General features: G+C 57.1%; 1 protein-coding gene across 1 annotated transcript; it reads left to right on the top strand.

Annotated features, from left to right (window-relative positions):
• The first annotated feature begins 668 nt into the window (after positions 1 to 668).
• Positions 669 to 18,657, top strand: NPTXR (neuronal pentraxin receptor). The gene is made up of 6 exons (XM_036235882.1): positions 669 to 683; positions 2,635 to 3,414; positions 15,003 to 15,222; positions 15,691 to 15,938; positions 17,602 to 17,781; positions 18,121 to 18,657. The coding sequence occupies exons 1-6, from the start codon at positions 669 to 671 to the stop codon at positions 18,343 to 18,345; spliced, it is 1,668 nt and encodes a 555-aa protein (XP_036091775.1). The 3' UTR covers positions 18,346 to 18,657.
• Positions 18,658 to 18,948: the final 291 nt, after the last annotated feature.

The raw sequence follows: 18,948 nt of genomic DNA, 5'->3' as shown, positions 1-18,948 counted from the left end.
TGGGACCGTTGCCGCCATACGGAAGTCCCCGTGAGAATCCTTTTCTGACCACCTCTTGAAGAATTCTGTGTCAGGATTAAGGGGGGTCTCTCTCAGAGCCCCAAAGAGGTGGGTTTCAGGACATCCCTGTCCTAGCATCCTGCCTCTGCTGCCTGTGTTGCCTGTGAGGGAACTGGCAACTCCCTGGGGTAGGGCCCCCTGCTGGATGCTGGGGATGAGATGAATCAAGGAAGGAGGGAGTGGCATTCCGAGTAGGGAACAGCATGAACAAAGGCAGAGAGAGGAGACCTTCCAGTGTTATTTGGGGGATTATGCGCGGTTGGATACTGCTCCAGGCAGTGAGGGATCAGAGATGAGGCTGGAAGGGTGAGCAGTGTCCAAATTACCAACAGTCCTACAAACCAAGAGAAGCTGACATAGTAAGACACAACGTTTGCGGAGGCTTTCCCTGTATTCCTGTTAGTCCTCGCTTCATAGACTGAACAACAGAGACAGAGAGGGCGTAAAGAACTGTGAGAGGCCTGAAACCTTACCCTCCTTGCAAACTCGGATCACACAACTGGTAACGGGTAGAGGAAGGTTTCAAACTAGCACTTCTAGCTCTAGAATCCATGCCCTTGACCATTAGGCAATACTGCCTCTTGAGATTGGACTTTATTCCATAAGGGATGGGGGAGCCAACGGTAGGTTTAAAAGCAGGAGAGTGACCTGTTCATGTCACAGGTTTAAAAAGTCATCTTAGCAAATAAACGGGCGAGTTTAAACAAGTTTCGACTCTAGCCTCTGGACCCTCTTATCCAACCATCCCCACCTCTCACAGGGCAGCTCACATAAAGGTGGAGCCATCTGGTTCCAAAGCCACAGTGCCCCTGCTGCTCTCGGTGGCAGACCCCTCCCTTGGCCTCCCCTGTGCTTCCCTGGATTTTCTACAACAGTTTTTCCTCCGGATGTTGTGTGCGGGTTTCTGTCCTCACACTGGGATTCCAGGCGCCCCATGCAAGCCTCAGGACCTCATGGCCCTCTAATGCCTGCCTTTGCCTTCAGAGAGCCTGGCCCACCTCTCAGTCCAGAGATCCCCACCCCCACCCCCCCAGGCCAGGGTTCCAGGTCACTGCTCCGAGGAGTCCAGCTCATATCCACGGCTCAGGGGGTCATGGTGTGGAGTTGCCTCTGCTTCGCTTTCCCTTTACAGCTCAGATGATTCTGACTCCCAGAGATGGAGTAAGCAGGATGGGTATCATCTTGGGGCTGGGGGTGGGGGTGTGGAGCATATGGAGCATGTGCCCAGGGACCACTTGGCGGGATCCCAGTGGCCAAGCAGGGTCCCCCATGATTGTTGCCTCCTGAGAAATGATCTGATCTTTCTCCATCACCAGCACTGTGCAGAGACTACACGGAGCCGTGGTGGTCCAGAGCCCCATTCTGAGCCTCCCTTCAAGTCAAGAATGTGAGCTTGGAAGAGAGGCAGTTCTGGGTGTGATCTGGGCTCGGGACTGACCCGGGCGTGGCCTTGGCCCATGATTCCTCCTCTCTTTTATCCCAGGCTGCAAGGTCACCCACAGCCTTCTGAGTGCCCTTCCAGCCCTGGGAACCCACTTTGGTCAGAAAATGCCATGTGGAATATTGGAACTGGAGCTGGATTGTGAAGGATGGTAGGATTTTTTGTTTGTTTAAGTTATTAATTGCAGAGTTAGTTTGCAACAAAATGTACATAGACATATTAGACAGGAGAAAGTAAAAGACTCCTCCACCACCCCCACGCCACGGCCCACTCCATTCCTGCTTGTTCCTCCCAGCGCCTGGTCCACAGCCTGCCAAGGTTTGCCATCCTCATGCAGACTGCAGTGGGGAGAGGGGTCTTCTCTCTCCATGGTCTGCGCCCCCAAGGAGTCAGAAGAGGAACTTCTGCGGCCCTTCAAGATCACAGAGGATTTTTTGTTTTCGTTTTTGTTTTTTGATGGGGGTGTAGGGGAGTGAACTCTGCTCCTTCAGGAGGTCAGGGGCGGGAAGTGACAGGTAGGTGGCCATAGTACATAAATAGAGATTGGTTCCAAATCTCCAGTCCCCCGCCCCCAACACCGGCCTCTTTTCTTCCTCTCCCCACGCCCACCCGGCTCCATTCCACAGTTGTCTGCGTCCAGTAAGCTGTGTCCAAGCCCAAAATGCCGCTCCAATGAGTACTAGCTGTGTGACCTGGGACAGCAACCTGACCTCGGTGGGCCTCAGTTTCCTCATTTGTATCCTGAGCTTGTCCACTGAGGGGCTTAATTGGGATCCAGCTTGTCGCTCTCTCAGCACAGGGCATGACAGGGGAAAAGCTCCCCGCAAGGTAGCCGTTGGGATTACGGGTTCAGGGAGGGAGCCAGAGCTCTGCAGGCGTGGGGTGGGGGTCGCCCAGGAGTCCCGCCGCGCAACCTTCGAGCTGTCGCCCTCTGCATTGTGACCGCGGCAAGATAAATCTCTCGCGCCGCTCCCCGCCCCTCGCCGCATCCCGGGCGGAGCCCCCACCTTCGCGCCTGGAGCGGAAGGCGTGCGGGGCTGGGCCAGGGCCGGCCCAGGGGGAGCCGGCGGGGCGGGGCCGCCGCACCCGCTACCCCTCCCCGCCCGCCGCCTTCTCCTCCTCTCGCTGCCGAGGCTCAGAGCGGCGGCAGCAGCGGCCGTGGCAAGAGCTCCCGCTCGGGCTCCGGCTCCTCGCGCTCGCGCTCCGGCCGCGCTCGGCCCTGTGCGCCCGGGCCCCGCGCCCCGACCCCGCCGCCGCGCCTACCGGGGGCCTCGGGCGCCCCCGCCGCCCGCCTCACGCTGAAGTTCCTGGCCGTGCTGCTGGCCGCGGGCATGCTGGCGTTCCTCGGTGCCGTCATCTGCATCATCGCCAGCGTGCCCCTGGCGGCCAGCCCGGCGCGGGCGCTGCCCGGAGGCGCCGACAACGCTTCGGCCTCGGGCGCCGCCGCCGCATCCCCGGGCTCGCAGCGCAGCCTGAGCGCGCTGCACGGCGCCGGCGGCTCGGCCGGGCCCCCGGCGCTGCCCGGGGCGCCCGCGGCCAGCGCGCACCCGCTGCCGCCGGTGCCCCTCTTCAGCCGCTTCCTGTGCACGCCGCTGACCGCCGCCTGCCCGTCGGGGGCCGACCAGGGGGACGCGGCGCCCGGGGAGCGCGAGGAGCTGCTGCTGCTGCAGAGCACCGCGGAGCAGCTGCGCCAGACGGCGCTGCAGCAGGAGGCGCGCATCCGCGCCGACCAGGACACCATCCGCGAGCTCACCGGCAAGCTGGGCCGCTGCGAGAGCGGCCTGCCGCGCGGCCTCCAGGACGCCGGGCCCCGCCGGGACACCATGGCCGACGGGCCCTGGGACTCGCCCGCGCTCATCCTGGAGCTGGAGGACGCCGTGCGCGCCCTCCGGGACCGCATCGACCGCCTCGAGGTGAGCGCCGCGCCCCGCGCCCTGCCGTCGTAAGGGGGGTGGGAGGGGCCACCCTAGGGCGTCCCGTGCTCCCGCCGCCACCGCCCCGCTGAGGGTCCCTGGCGGACCGTGGCAGGGGACAGGGGCGAGTCTCTAAGCCTCAGATCTACCATCTGTGCAAAGGGGATGGTGGCTTCTTCCCCGCGCGCGCGAGAAGCGAGGATTCCGGGAGGGCGTGCGGGCCACAGGCTGACCCCACCACAGGCTGACCCCACCGCGCCGGAGAAGGGCTCGGTTTTCCTCCAGACACCTCTGGAAGCCTCGGTGTCAGCGTCTGTAAAGTGGGTGTACGTGTCCACTTGGCGTGCGGATCGATTAAAATGTAGGTGTGCGAAATGCTTGGCACGTCCTGGGGCCTCATTAAATGTCCGTGTCATCTCCTTCTGCCACACACCCCCAAAGCAGCACCAGCCCCCGCTCCCCATGGTCAGGAAATCCATGTGCTGTGCACAGGACTCGCGGTCCCCCCTCCTGCCGAAGAGCGGGGAGCAGAGTGTACCACAGGCTAAAGCCGGGCGCCCCTCACGGCCTCGGACCCCGGTATGCCCCACCGAGGACCGGACCAGGGCGGGAGGCAGGAGCTCAGGTGGTGCTGGCCCCGCCAGGATTCTTGGAAGCCAGCTGCTCTGGTATGGGGACTGAGTGGCGAATACGACTCCACCTGGGTCCTTCCTCCTCCACTCACCTTTTTCAGACATTCCTGGCTCAGGCTTGGGGTGAGACACAGAGGTCCGACGGAGAGTCCACCCCGGGCCGGTCATTTCTCCTTCGAAGTCACCACACTCCTACCTCCCTGTGAGAACCTATTTGGAGAGAGAGCTGGACAGACTGACAAGGCAGTCATCTGGGAGGGTGTTAGCGACAAAACTGGACCTGTAGAAGGGGGGCGGGGAGGCCAAAGCACTTGCTGCCCCCTTTATCTCTCCTGCCAAACCGGTGCCCCTGGCGCAGGCGGAGGAAGGGGAGGGGCTGGAAGGAAGGAAATGTAGGGAGTCCCCCTCTCCTGGGCCTCTCTCAGTTAGATCTCTGGCCAAGCAGCACAGGTGGTGCCCAGGTGGAGAGCTGGCCACGCCCATGGTCCTGTGGCCCTCCACAAAGTCTGTGCTGGTGCCGGCACCCACCCCACAGGGTGTCAGAGGGCAGCCTGGCAGCTTTCACAGACAGCCCTCCCACCTTGCGGGTGAGAAACCTGGGCCTCAGAGACCTCTAAGGTGGGCAGCAGAGGCAGGAGGAAAGCCCGGGGGGGTCTTGTCTCTCCCATTAGCATCCCCTTTTCCCATTCTAGCCCGGGAGGCGATTTCTAGGAGGAGAGTCAAGAGCAGGAAATAATAATAATCAGAGAAACACTGTAAGTCAGCAGTGAAGGGGAGTTTCAGTCTCCTCACCTGTAAAATGGGGACAATAATAGCACCTACCACATTGGAGTGATAGGAGGATTGGGTGAGTTAGTCTTTGTCAAGGACCCAGAGCAACGTCTGGCAGAGATATGCTCAATCAATTTGCGTCATTGCTATTTTTATCATTACGCTATACCATTACTGATGTTTTAAATAGCCAAAAATAAAAAGGGGAACACAATTTCTTTTTAGGAACTAGGATATTAATATAAAAAAAAAAAAAGATTTGGTTTTCAAAAAGCTTCCTCTTGCCTGCCCTAGCCCCTGCCCCCACACCCAGATGGCACCCATGTTCCTCCCATGTCTGGGGCTGGCAGGGCAACTCATCCTGGACCTGTTTCCCCAGCACCTGCGCATTTGGCAGGGCGAGCTCCTCTCCACTCAGCCTGCTGATGCTGGGGGTATCCTGGGATTTGGCTGGGATTTGGCACCCGGTCCTTCTCCTAGGTCGGGGTAGTCCCGGCTTCGCTACACACGCCCCCTCCTGCTTCCTGACTACAGTGGACACGGAGAGAAAAAGGTGTGGGCCGCCCGCCCGCCAGGTCTGCCCTCTGAGCCTGGCAACAGCAGAGGCAGCATCTTTGGGGTCTTTGGAGGAGCTGGGGTCTGGAGCCCGGCAGACGTGGGGAGCAGATTACTGGTCTCAGTCGGACCCATTAGCCACCATCTAGTTTCTCCCGTCTCTTCTCATCCGGTATTCTCAAAAGGGTACCCCCAGATTTTCAGGGTCTACTTTCTCGTCACTCATCTCTCTTCCAGCGTGGAACACTGAAAGTGCTCATGGTGGCACCAGTGTCGACAAATGGAACAGCGTGTTTCGGTCCTTATCTTGCCGGCCCCCTCTCTGACATCTGACCCCGTTGATCGTTCCCTCCTACAGATCTCCCTGCACTTGGCTTCTAGACACCTCTTGCCTGACCCTCCTCCCTCTCTGCTTCTCTGTCCCCTTTCAGGGTCCTCCTTAATGTTCGCACCCCTCCTGGCTCTCCTCTCACTTTTCTGGGTGAGCTCAGCCGCACCCTGAGGCTTCCAACATCCATTCCGCTGTGGCGCCTCGAACCAACTTGTCTCCAGCCCAGGTTTCTCTCCTGAGCTCCAGCTGCTTGCTGAGTACCTCCCTCTGGACATCCCACTGGCCCCCTACCTTCACTGGGTCCCCACCTGAACTCAGGTCCTCTGACTTCTCAGGTGTGCTCTGAGAAGCCATGGTTGACTCCTCCTCTTTCCCTCCTCCTGCCAGTCAGCCACATCGCTCTGTGGATCCTTGCAGCAGCCTCTCCGGTCTCCCACCCCCAGATACAACCTTCCATCCATCTTCCTCCAGGCAGCCCCAAGGATTGTCCTTAAGCCCATAGGATCCCCTATGGTGCACATTCCTCAGCTTCCTTCCCAGCTGCCATTTTGGATCTGGCCCGTCTCCCAGTACATTCCTGCCTCTGCCTAGACGTCCCCCAGAGTGCCCATCCTCATTTAAGAGTATGCTGAGGACACTTTCTCCCAGGGGCCCTCCCCAATCACACTCTGTCCACTGCTTGCCTCCACCTGTGCTCCCATAATCCTCAGCACATCCCTGTTCATCCCCACCTGACACATCTCTGTATCACCCCTCTCCCATCCCACCAGGCCAACTACCAAAGCAGAGGGCAGGTCACGCGGGCCCAGCCTCTCCCCCAGGCCTCATGTGGGAGCCATGTCTGAGGGCATAGGAGAAGTCGTTTGTCTTCTTGTCTATGTTTTTATTTTTGTCATTGTTGTTGCTATTAATTGAAAGAAATCAAACTTCTTTTTGTGGGAGGAATCACATTTAATTCTACTATTTTATTTGTTTTTGTAGCTCCCTTTTGGTCTTTTATCCGAATGTAGACATTGTCCCAGAGCTGCCAGCATTGCTGGTAATTACCACTTAATGGCCATACTATCCCAGGTCCACCATGGACTCTACCGTCCATTTGTCCCCTGACCATCTCTTGTTGCTGGAAATGTGGGTCGTTTCTCATTCTTCTTCTCCTAGATGCTCACTGCAGGATCGATTTCATGCGGATATTGGGGTTTTTTTTCTTTTTAAGTCTGTTGAATTATTTCTTTAGGCTGAGTTCCCAGGAGTGGTATTACTGGGTCAGAGGATATTGACTTCTTATGGCTGTGGCCAAGAACCACTTTCCAGAAGGGCTGGACGATTTATGTGGCGACCAGCCATGTAGGCATGTTTCGGTGATCCAATTTTGCACTGATTTATGTGTAAAGTGGAACCTCGAGGTTGATTTAAGCAGTAATTCTCTGACATAAACCGCATCTCTACCCTGGCCTGGCAAGCTGGTCACCTGTCCGATCCTGGATTGGGAGCCATGGTAAGGAGCGCCCCAGTGGTGGTCGCAAAAGACCCTGGACTTAATAACAGTTATAGCTCACACTTACTGAGCACTTACCACGAGTCGGGCACTGCGCATTATTTCATTTAATCCTCATTAAATCTCTACGATGGAGGTGCTATTCTATCCCCTTTTACAAATGAAGAAACCAAGGTTCAGAGAGGTTAAGAAACTAGCCCGAGGTCACACAGCAGTGGTGCCTAAATTTGACATTATCAGTGTCTGGCTCCGGAGCTCTTGTTCTTCATCATTAAGTCTACGACCTCAACTACCTTCAGAGAGTGAGAAAGACAGGTGAGGGCAGTGCCTCTTGCTTGATAGTGCCCTGGGCCATTTCTGCCTTGGCGCACCCAGAGTGATGAGGGCCGGTCCTCACAGGCTCGTCCTGCTGGCTGGCAAGATAATCAGAAGGCTCACCTGGAGCTTTGCTGATAACAATAAATAGCAATAACAAGAAGTCACGTTTATTAGGCACTTACTACATATGTAGCTATTATGTATTAGTTTATTCAGTCTTCAGCCCTATGAAGTAGGTTGTACACATTCCCATCTTACAGCTAAAAGCAGAGGCTCAGAGAGTCTGGAGGAATCAGCGCCAGGCAACCCCCATCCCTGCTCTGGTTTCCCCTCTGTAAAATGACACGGTGGGCCAGATGCTCCCTAAACACCTTTCAGCTCTAAATATTCTCTGAAATAGGGAGGCCTGTGGCATAAAGTCGAGTTCTTGCTTGTGACTTTGGGTTAATCACGTTTCCTCTTTGAGCCTCCATTTTCTTACCTGTAAAAGAGGTGGAAGGATGGGTTAGGTTTGACCCAGGTGCTTTGGTCTCTAAATTCTGAGTTCTTGGGCAGATGCCTCCTGATAGGAATTGGGGTGGGGGTTACATGTGTGTGCAGCCCCCAGGCCCCCATCCACCGACTCCCAGACCTCCAGCTCCTCAAGGAAGTCTGCAGATAAACACAAAATCTGTTGGTTGCTTTTACTTTCCTCTTATATTGTGGCCCATTCTGGAAGCTTCTGCTCTGTGGCGGGGGCTGGTTCCCCTGACCCCGCTTCTATGGCCATGAAAGGGGCCAGCATGAGTGGTTCTTTCTGCCCATTGGCCTTTTGTTAGAGGACATGGAACCTCAGGGCCTTCCAGCCACCTCTCCCTGTCACCGGCCTCCCCCATCTCCAGGTGGGGCACCCACACTGGGAAGCCCTTAACCCCTGCTCCTGCCCGTGGGGCACCTTCACTCTAGCAAGAAATCCGGTGTTTTAAGCCCCAGCTCTGGAACCTGCTCCCTGTGACCTCAGATCTCTCTGATCCTCAGTTTCCCCATCTGTTAAATGGCAGGGCAGGGCAGGGCAGGACCCCCCGCGGACCCCCCGTGCTCTGTCATCCTGTGCCCTTGACGCTCTTCACCTCCGGCAGGCCTTCCCTCAGGAGAGGAAACCTGGTATTCCAAGCCTGGCAGGAGCTGCCTGGGCGGAAGGCAGGGCCTTCCCTATGGGACCTTTTTTTTTTTTTTTTTTTGAGGTACAGCTTACATTTGAGACGTGTAAGAGCTTGCATGTCTTACTTATATGAGACACAAACCTTAAGTGCACACCTCAATGAAAATGCATTTATGGAAACGCCCATGGAAGCGCCACCCAAGAACCAGACACTTCCAGTGCCCCAGAAGGCTCCTCTGTGACCGCCAGAGTCCAGACTCCCCCAGAGGTGCCGCGAGTGCCAGCTCCTGTCACCACGGATCAGTTTGACCCACGTTTGAACTTCGTTCAGTTGGACTCAGACAGCTGTACCCCTTTGTGTCTGGTCTTTTCATTGAACATTGTGTCTGACATTCGGTCATGCCGTGTGTGTCCATGGCTCCTTTTTCAATGCCGTGTGGCGTGTACGTGTACAGAGATGCCTTCATCGATTGACTCATTCTTCTATGGAGGCACATTTGAGTTGTTTCTGGTTTGGGGTCATTACCGATTAAGCTGCCACGAACATCCTTGTGATATCTTTCGGTGGCTGTACACCCTCCTTCCTCCCGGCTGCATCCTCAGGAGCGGGGTGCCCGGGTCCCAGAAGAGGCATATATTTAGTTTTCTGCGGAACTGCCGAACACTTTTGCAGGGTGGCAGCAAGCATGTACACGCCCACCCACGTGTGAATCTTGCCAGCCTTGGTGTGGTCGTTTTAAAAACACTCCCCGTTCTAGTGGGCGTCCAGTGCTCTCATTGTGGTTTTAATTTGTCTTCTTCCGATGACTCATGATGTCGAGCACCTTTTCTATGCTTATGGCCATTTTGTGAAGTCCCTCCCTGGGGAGAGGTAGGAGGAGGTCAGGAGCTGGCACTCCGCACCTAGTGAGAATGTGGTGTGATTCTCCCTGGAAGTGATCCCTGCCGAACCCTGGGGACAGGAACTGTGGCCGCCAACCCAGAGTGGAAGCACTTGTATGCCTTTGCACTCAAGTTCGACTCAGGGGAAGCTAAGGATCAGAGATGCTGAGTGGCTTACTGGAGGCCACACAGTACCAGAAGCTGAGCCAAGACCACAACCAGGATTTTCTGTAAAAATGGCCTGAGGGTGGGGCCTTGGTCTTTGCTGCAGAAAGATGGCCGGGCTCTGAAGGTGTGTGGGCAGGCGAGGCCTGAGAGGCACCTCTGTGGCCTCGCAGCGGAGCCACTTAAGCAGGAGTGCTTGAAGGGAGAGGCGAGGGGGCCTGGGGTGGGGGTGTCCTATCACTTACTTCTCTGGGGCCTCAGAGCCCAGGAGGGTGCATGGGACAGACCTTCCGAGAGCCTTCCCCTCCTCCCCCGTCCTCGCCCTCACCACACACCTTGACTTGGCACTCCGGTACGCAGAGGCCCATCTGTCTTCTGTTCATTACAGCTCCAAATTGGCACCGGGGGCCGGGACCAGAGATCGATCTGGCCCTGCTGCCTGCTCTCCTGCCCCTTCCCGCAGGGCCAGGCGGAGACAGAGCAGCTGGGCTGGCTCCTGGGGAGGGAGGAGGCGAGCAGGGTGGCCCCTCTGAGAGGCCTTCCTTGCGGCACCCCACGCCCCTGCCCTCAGGGCAAAGCTGGTGGCTCCTTGCTGCCACAGCAAGACCAGTCTGCCTCCAGCTGAGCACACCTTATTCACCTCTGGAGATACAGCACCTGGTGCTTGTAAGAGGCTGCAGGGCTGAGTGCATCCTCTGGGCCAGCTTGTCCTACGGGCCTTAACAACAGTCCCACAGGAACTGTGGTGCTATGACCATCCCCATTTCTCAGATGAAGAAACAGAGGCGCAGAGAGGTTGAGAATCTCGCCTGGGTCACTCGGCTGGGATTTCGGTCTTGGCAGTCTGGCTTAAGGGCCCGCAGCCACACGGTTCCTACTCACTGTGCCCTCCTGCCTCTCAGTAACAACAAATGACAATAATAATATTGGTTATAGCCATTTATCAGCTACTTATTATATGCCACACTTCACGTACGTTCTTTCGCTTTGTCGTTACTTTTATCCCCAAATGTAGATACTAGTGTTATCCCAATTTTACAGTTGAGGAAACTGAGGGTTACGAGACTTGAGCACCTCGCCCAGGGCCACAGATTCAGTAGGCGGGGGCCTGTCTGATGTGACAGTCTACAGTTGACAAATGGATGGATGGATGAATGAATGAATGAATGAACGAACGAATGAACGAATGAGTAATTCTGCCGTCCCTGCAGAGCAGCCCTCTTTTCCTCTTCCTTGGAGCATCTTCGCTCAGGCGTCAGGGAAGCCGCCATCTGGAGGGTGAGCAGTCATTGGCCAGAGAAGGTGGGGTGGGGGCGGGAAGAGTGTTCTTGGCAGAAGGAACAGCACAGGCGGGGGGCCCTCGGGTGAGAGGGATCTGGGGCAGCTGGGGACTTCCAGCGGGAATGAAGTGCAGCCTGCAGGGTGTGGAATGAGAGCTGGGATCTGTACGGAGAGGGACTATTGAAGGATTTTAAACAACGTGGCTGGATTTGCCGTGAGGCGGCTGCTTCTGGCTGCTGTCTGGAGAAGGGCCAGGCTAGGAGCCCAGGGGACGGACGGTGGTGGCCTGGACTAGGGAGAGGCAAAGGGGCCGAGCGAGGCTACGGTTAAGATTCAGGGTTAGGTTCTATCGTCGGAGACTCTGCTTTTCAATTTTTTTCCTATTTTTTAAAGAAAATCGTGGTGAAGATTCTCAGACATACACAGAGGTATAGCGAAGACCATTCAGGTCCCCACCCGGGCTCCAGAACGAGAATGTTTGCCACCGGCTGCTGTGGCTCCGAGCCTCCCCACCCCCAGCCCCGAGACGGGGTCGCCGCTGTCCTGCCTTCGCGTTTCTCTCTCCACACGTTTCTTTGTGCTTTTATAAATGTGTGCTCTTGTTTTGAATCTTTGAAACTTTATTTAAATGGAACCTAACCGTTCTTCTGCAACTTCATTCTCTCGATATAATTGAACAAAAAGATTAATGTTGGAGGTAGAGAATGAGTGGCCCCTTTGGGAGATATTTTATTAGTATTAGTAATAATAATAATTACTGACGCTTACCTAGCACTACATGTACCAACTCTGCTACCAGGGCCTTACATCTATTAACTCGTTTGATTTTCACTACAATGTGATGAGATAGTATTGTTGTACCCTTCTTGCTGATAGGGAAACTGAGGCACTCCAGCTTTACATAACAAGGTCACTGGGCTGGTGGAGCCAGAGCGTGGGCCCAGGTAGACTCACACAGGACGTGAGGGATGACCAGATGGGGGAGGTGAGGAGACCTGACCCACTCCAAGCCTCTTCTCTTCCCATACTGCCCTGCCGCCCCTGGAGCTGGACCTCATGCTGTCCTGGTCCAGGGTGAGCTGTGCAGAGGGTAAGTCTCTGGCCCTGAAGCCACCACCTTTCCTCTGCGCCCCAAAGGAACAGAGAGCCATCCCCACCTAGGGACAAGGTGGTTGGGTCATCCACATATCCTCCTAGCCTCTAAGCCACTTTGCACAGACAGGTCCTTTCTATCCAGGCCCCTCTGTGAAGCTGCCCCAAACCACGGCCTGACAGAGCCTGACAGACCCTCCCCGGCTTCTCGTGGCTGTGAGGTAGTCTCCTGCTGGCCACCGAAGCAGGCAGGGGAGCCGGCACTCTGCTCTCTCACCCCAGACTGTCAGGATAGGATGGAAGAATGGGAACAGGTTCTGGAATCAGAAGGGTCTGGCTGGGGTTCCGGCTTTGCCCCTCTGCAACCGTGTGACCGGAGCTTCGGTTCCCTCATCTGTAAAGTGGGCCTCCTACCCAGGCTGCCGCCAGGGGCCGTGGCATGTTTTCACAGTGCTCCCTTGGTGCAGAACCTGGCACACAGCCTGACAGTGAGGACAGCTGCCGTGAGCATCCTTATTACTCGTGCTAATGAGCCCAGCATATTGGCACGGAGCTGGGCTAGAACCCTGGGCTCTGGCTCAGGGCCTGCATCCTCACACCAAAGCTCACCCCAGACTCCCAGCATAACAGACTGTGGGTTCCGAGCTCCCATCTTCCTGCCGCATCAGGACCCGAGTGGGGGCGATGATGGCATCATCCTGCCCCCCACCATCTTGGGCTAAGGGCCCACTTGGCATCAGGCTGGGAGCCCACGCAGCACAGCCCACGCCTGAAGCAGATGGGAGAGTTGGGTGTTGGGGGGGGGGCAGTCATGTTCTTCTGATTCAGACACTGGGGTGGGGAGGGGGCCACACACGATCCGGTGAGCCCACCTCCTCCCCGGCCTTCCTGTTGGTGGCAGAGCTGGTGGCTATGACAAAAGAACAGCTTGTATGCCCACCTCCCTCAGCCCGCACGGTTTCTCCTGCAAACGTGTCTGTGTAAATAGCGCGCCATGGCCTGTTCCTCCCCGGCAGGTCTCCCTCCCTCTGAGGGAGGTGCACGCTTCGCCGGACAGAGGCGGCCTTGGCTCCAGACATGTCGGCTTCGCCCAGCCCCGTCGACACAGAACATTCAAAAGGGCTCGTGCCTCGGTTTCCCCATCTGTGAAATGCGGACACTAAGAGTAGTACCGACCAAAACGAGTGGCTTTGAGGATTCATGAGTAAATATATGTCAAGTGCCAACGATGGGCCTGGCATGCTGTCTCATTCAAATGTGTGCCCTTCGTGCCAAGCCTGGCATCGTGGAAGGAGGGAAACTGAGGACGGCTGGTGCCAGGGCAGAGGAAACCCGGCCACGGCCCTTCTGGTGCTGAGGTGAATGCACTCTGAGCTAATCGCCTCAGCCCACGGTTTCCTGAAGTCCAGCCACCTCAAAACGCAGTGGGTGGCCGGCCCTGTCGCTCCATGGGCTGCTGTGGTCCAGGGAAGGTTCCAGAGGTGGAGAGCTCCCCATCGGCTAATGTAGTCAAGCCTCACAGTTTACATTCTGCTTTTACAGTCCACGAGGCCTTGACGTCAACTCTCCCATCCTTGCCTCTGTCCTGGGGATGGCCAGAGTGCGGCCAGTTGTCCCCATTTACAGAAGGCTTTGTGTTTAGCCAGCACCAGAGTCAGGATTCCTAGGACCCTGGGGAGCTAGAAAGAGCCGCCCAGAGAGTGAAGGTTAGTGTAACAGGGGCGAGGCCACGTGTCTGAGGGCCAGCTTCGGGCTGGGCCCTTCGAGGTTAGAGCAGCTGCCCCCACTCCCAGGATGGAGTATCAGTCCCTCGCTCTTCAGTTCCAGGCCACGTCACTATCCGTGGTGACATCTCCCTTCGCTCAGGTGCTGAGTGTGGCAGTGACACTCTGCCTATACTACCCTCTCTGCCTCCCAGCACTTCGAGGCAGGGGACCCACTTATCCCCTCCTCGCATGGCTAGAAAACAGGTTCAGAGAGATTAAGGGACCTGCCTAATGTCGCCCAGCAAATGGCCAGCAAGACCAGGCCTAGGCAAATCGATGAGGCTGAGGAGGGGCCTTCCATACTTGCCCCCGGCGTCAGGGCCATCCAGGTGAGACGCGGGGCACTCAGGAAGTGTTAGGCCGTGCCCTCGGTTTTCTGCTTTGCCCTCAGCTGTCTCTTCGGCACCCAGCCAGGGCCCAGCCCGTCATGGGTGCTCACTGAGTATTTGCTCAGGGAAGGAACCAGAAATCAGTGAGCTCAGGTCTGGGGCTAAGCCTGGGGGCAGGGTCCAGGGCAGGCCGAGCGGAACTGCCACGCCCCTGGGGAGAGAGGAAGGTCTAATTTGAGTTCTGGAAGCTTATTGAATTATTAATTTCCCCTGACATGTCTGCCAGAGACTGTCCCTTCCCAGTGTCTGAACCTGTGACCTCCGTGGCCCTCCTCCCTCCTCCAGCGGGGGACAGGGAAGGAGAGGCCGCCCTGGCTTCTGGCCCAGTTCTCCCGCCCGCTGGGGTCTTAGGCAGAAGAAGGGGACTCTAACCATTTGGTCTTCATCCTGCCTTAGATAGTAATTGCAGCAAACAGCCTCTTTCCCTTGGCATTTATCACTTAATCATCCCCAAGAACCTTCTAGACAGGTGCAGTTGTCCCATGTGGCATGCAAGAAGCCAGCCTACTTTCAGCTCACCATCATGCACCAGCCTGACCTTGGCCAAGCCAGATCTGAAGCCCGAGCTGTCCGAGTCTGTGATCTTAATTAACCACATGCTTCTAGATACCCAGCACGTATTCATGGCCGGAAGCTGGTATTGCCAGCCCCACTCTGCATATGGGGAAGCTGAGGCTCACGCGGGGGGTTGGGAGGTCTCTGAGCCCTGTGTCCCTCTCTTTCCTCCCTCTGAGGGACCTCACATGCCTCTTTCTCTACCCTGTGAACAGCAGGAGCTCCCAGCCCGTGTGAACTTCTCAGCTGCCCCCGCCCCTGCAGTGCCCACCGCCCTGCATTCCAAGATGGACGAGCTGGAGGGGCAGCTGCTGGCCAAGGTGCTGGCGCTGGAGAAGGAGCGCGTGGCCCTCAGTCACAGCAGCCACCAGCAGCGGCAGGAGGTGGAGAAGGAGCTGGATGCCCTGCAGGGCCGCATAGCCGAACTGGAGCACGGTGGGCCTGGGCCCCGCAGAGGGCATAATGGGTGAAGTCTTGGTCCTCAGATGGGTCCTCAGGATGGTCCTCCAGAGGCTAAAGCTAGAATGGTGGGGAGGAGGCTGCAAAACACGAGAGGGAGAGACTAGCTGGGGACCGTCATTATCATTATTAACAGTTACTATTTTCTGGCACTTTTTATACTGGGAGTGGGATAAGTACTTGATACATCAGCTGGTTTAATCTTCACAAACCACGCAGGGATGGTATTGTTATTATCTCCATTCTATAGATGAGGAAACTAAACCTCAGAGAGGTAAAATGACTTACCCAAAGTCATTTGGCCATTAAGTAGTGGGTCTAGACCTCACAGAGCAGGTCCTCAGGGACTAGTAGCCCCATCCGGGAGTGTGCCCTGCCCACCCCACCCTACCCTCATCAGTTTCCACTGACCCACACTGTGTCCGCCTCGTCCACCCTCCCCAGGATCCTCGGCCTACAGCCCCCCTGACGCCTTCAAGGTCAGCATCCCCATCCGCAACAACTACATGTACGCCCGCGTGCGGAAGGCCCTGCCCGAGCTCTACGCCTTCACCGTCTGCATGTGGCTGCGGTCCAGGTCGGGTGGCACGGGCCAGGGCACCCCCTTCTCCTACTCGGTGCCGGGACAGGCCAATGAGATTGTGCTGCTGGAAGCGGGCCACGACCCCATGGAGCTGCTGATCAATGACAAGGTCAGTGGCGGTGGGCGGAGGGGGAGGGATGGGGGTAGGAGTCGCCCTTTTGGGAGCACCGCACTGCGTTGGGCCCCACACCTGTGGGACCTTGCGGTTCTCCCACTCAGTGTATTCGGCACACATGCCAAGCCTCCCGCATTCCAGGTTGGGTTTGGGGAATACAAAGACAAACCAGACCTGGGGTGGGCTGGAGGGGGGCTCATGCCCGAGAGAGGCTGCGAGCGTGGTGTTTACCCATTTGCGGGGGGGCGGGGGACACATGAGGCTCACAGCGACCCAGCTCAAGAGCAGCTCTAAGGGCTAGAAGTGTCTGTCCTGGGGACCCTGCTCTTTCTCCTGGAGAAAGAGAGAGGTCCAAGGACCTACTTACAGAGGGGCCCCTCCCAGAACCCACCAGAACCCTGCTCAGCAGGTGGTGCTTTTAATGGGTGTTCTGGAGGAGGGGGAAGGAGATGGGCCCAAGGGGCAGTGAATTTCTCTTGTGACGCAATACGTCCTAAGACGACCTAGGAAGCTAAACTATATCTATACCCTGCTACCCTGTTCTCCTCATACACCCCCTGGCTGCCGTCCTCGGCTCTGCCGAAGCGCAGCACTCAGAGCTTAGAAGAAATTCAGCACCATGGACAGGGCACAAAGCAGCTCCCAGGAACCTCTTGAACATCAACCTCACAGGCCACTCGCGCGCGGTTCCCTTTTTATTCCAACCTCTAAGCCTTTGCTCCTGTTGTACCCTTCACTTAGTTTGCCTTGCAGCGAAATGGTCCGAATCCATTATCTTTCCAGATGTATTTAGTCCCACACGCCTTTATTGTCCTCTGGGTCTTTATCGTCTGTGTACCTTCCAAATGGCTCCTGTGTTATTCGTGCAGACTCAGCTCATTTACAGCTAAGACCAGATTCACATCCCCGGTGCCCAGAGCAAGCCCTGGCACCAAGTGGGCCTCAGAGAACATTGTGTTAAATTGTGATGTCAGAGAACTTAGGAGATGGAAGAGCCCTTCGGGAGCCCCAAATCCACAGGCAGCAAGTACCTTTCATCGCCCAGGCCAACTCTAATCAATCAGCAGTGGCTTCCGGGAGCACCGCGATGAGAAAGATTCTGAGGCTGAGTCTAGGCTCGTGATTGATTAGCCATGTCTACCTTCGGCGGGAGAGGGGCGAAGGTGGCTGCATATTTGCCATCCCTTCCTGACCTCACTGTGCAGATGAAGAAACCAAGGCCGAGGAGGAAAGGGCAGCCTCCCCAGGGTCCCACAGGGGGTTGGTTCGTGGCCTCCGAGTCCAAGGCTCGTTCCCCCGCCACCTGTACTTCTTGTGCCCAGCCGTGTGCCAGGCACTGTGCGAGGTGTTCCGCAGGTGAGATTGGAGATGTGGCTTCAGCCCCACGTGAGCTGACAGGCCCGTTAGAGAGTAAATATTTGGAAACAACTGAAAAACAACACTGACTAAGCCCCTTGCGATCTGAGTGAACCTGCCAGGTTAGGTCATGGGGAAAGAGGAAAGAGTGATGGGAAAGAACCCTAGGCGGAGAGGAAGGGGAGGGTCAAGCCTTCGGTCAGCCCCGGGAAAGGAGGACATGGGTCTCCTGGTCCCCCGCCTCACTGCTGCAGCCTGGGCCTCGTGACATCTGACTTGGGGCTGGGGGACCCGTGTCTAGGTGGCCCAGCTGCCCCTGAGCCTGAAGGACAACGGCTGGCACCATATCTGCATCGCCTGGACCACGAGGGATGGCCTGTGGTCTGCCTACCAGGATGGGGAACTGCGAGGCTCCGGTGAGAACCTAGCCGCCTGGCACCCCATCAAGCCTCATGGAATCCTTATCCTGGGCCAAGAGCAGGTAAGGCTCAAGGTAATATTGGGGCTTGAGGCCCAGGTAGATGTCCCACCTGCCCAGAGCCCCTGAGGAGGAGGAGCTAGGTGGAGACCCTGAAAGCACAGCAGAGATCACTTAGTCTGCCTCAGCCATTCTGCAGGTGGTTGGGCAGACCGAGGCCCAGAGAGAACAGAGACCTGCCCAAGGGGCTAGAACTCGGGGGTGGGCTAGAACCATGGGGATGGGGCTTCCTCTGGGCCTACGGATGTGGGCGGGGGGGTGGGGCTGCCTCTGAGTCTGACTGCCTGGCTTTTCTGCTCCCTTACTCCATGTTTCTACCTTCTCTCTGCTCTCTTGGCTCAGGATACCCTGGGTGGCCGGTTCGATGCCACCCAGGCCTTCGTGGGTGACATTGCCCAGTTTAACCTGTGGGACCATGCCCTAACACCTGCCCAGGTCCTGGGCATTGCCAACTGTACTGGGCTGCTGCTGGGCAACGTCCTCCCCTGGGAAGACAAGCTGGTGGAGGCCTTTGGGGGTGCAACGAAGGCTGCCTTCGATGTCTGCAAGGGGAAGGCTAAGGCATGAGGGCCCCTCCCTTGCCTGCCACTTTGGGGACCTTATGGGAGGCTAGGCACATGCCCTCCTCAGCCTACCCACACACTGGCCTCCCCTCCTGCCCCACTCCTGGCCATGCCTCTCATTTCCCCCACCTATACCCACGCTTCCAGAATGTTCTGCCCTGTGAGGGCTGTCGCTTGATCTCACTTCGAAGGGGACAAGCAGCTCAAGTCAACAGGTCAAGCCCAGGGTGAGTCCAGGGCCTGGCAGGGGTGGGTACCGGTGCCCGTGACTCTGCCCACTCTCCTGGCATTATGCCAGAGCCACCGCTTACCCACCCTGTTCCATCAACCACATCTGACTCCACTGATCTCCGTGGCATCCGCCATGGGGGTGTGTATGGGCGAAGGCCCACTGTCTCGGTGGTGGCGGTGGCCATCCACCCCTTGTCCCCCATGCCACAGGCTTGGCTCCTTCTCCTTCAGGCCCACAACAGGCTGTAGAGCTGTGCCCCCAGTTGAGAAGGGGATGACAGAGAATTAGGAGACTCAGACTCCTCCATCTTTCCACCAGCTGACAGTCAAGGGCAGCAGAATCCTGACGGGGCCTCTCCCCTGCACCCACACCCCA

Source organism: Rousettus aegyptiacus, unplaced genomic scaffold (genome assembly GCF_014176215.1).
Source record: "Rousettus aegyptiacus isolate mRouAeg1 unplaced genomic scaffold, mRouAeg1.p scaffold_m13_p_2, whole genome shotgun sequence".
Taxonomy (NCBI): domain Eukaryota; kingdom Metazoa; phylum Chordata; class Mammalia; order Chiroptera; family Pteropodidae; genus Rousettus; species Rousettus aegyptiacus.
This window is presented reverse-complemented; position numbering and strand designations above follow the sequence as displayed.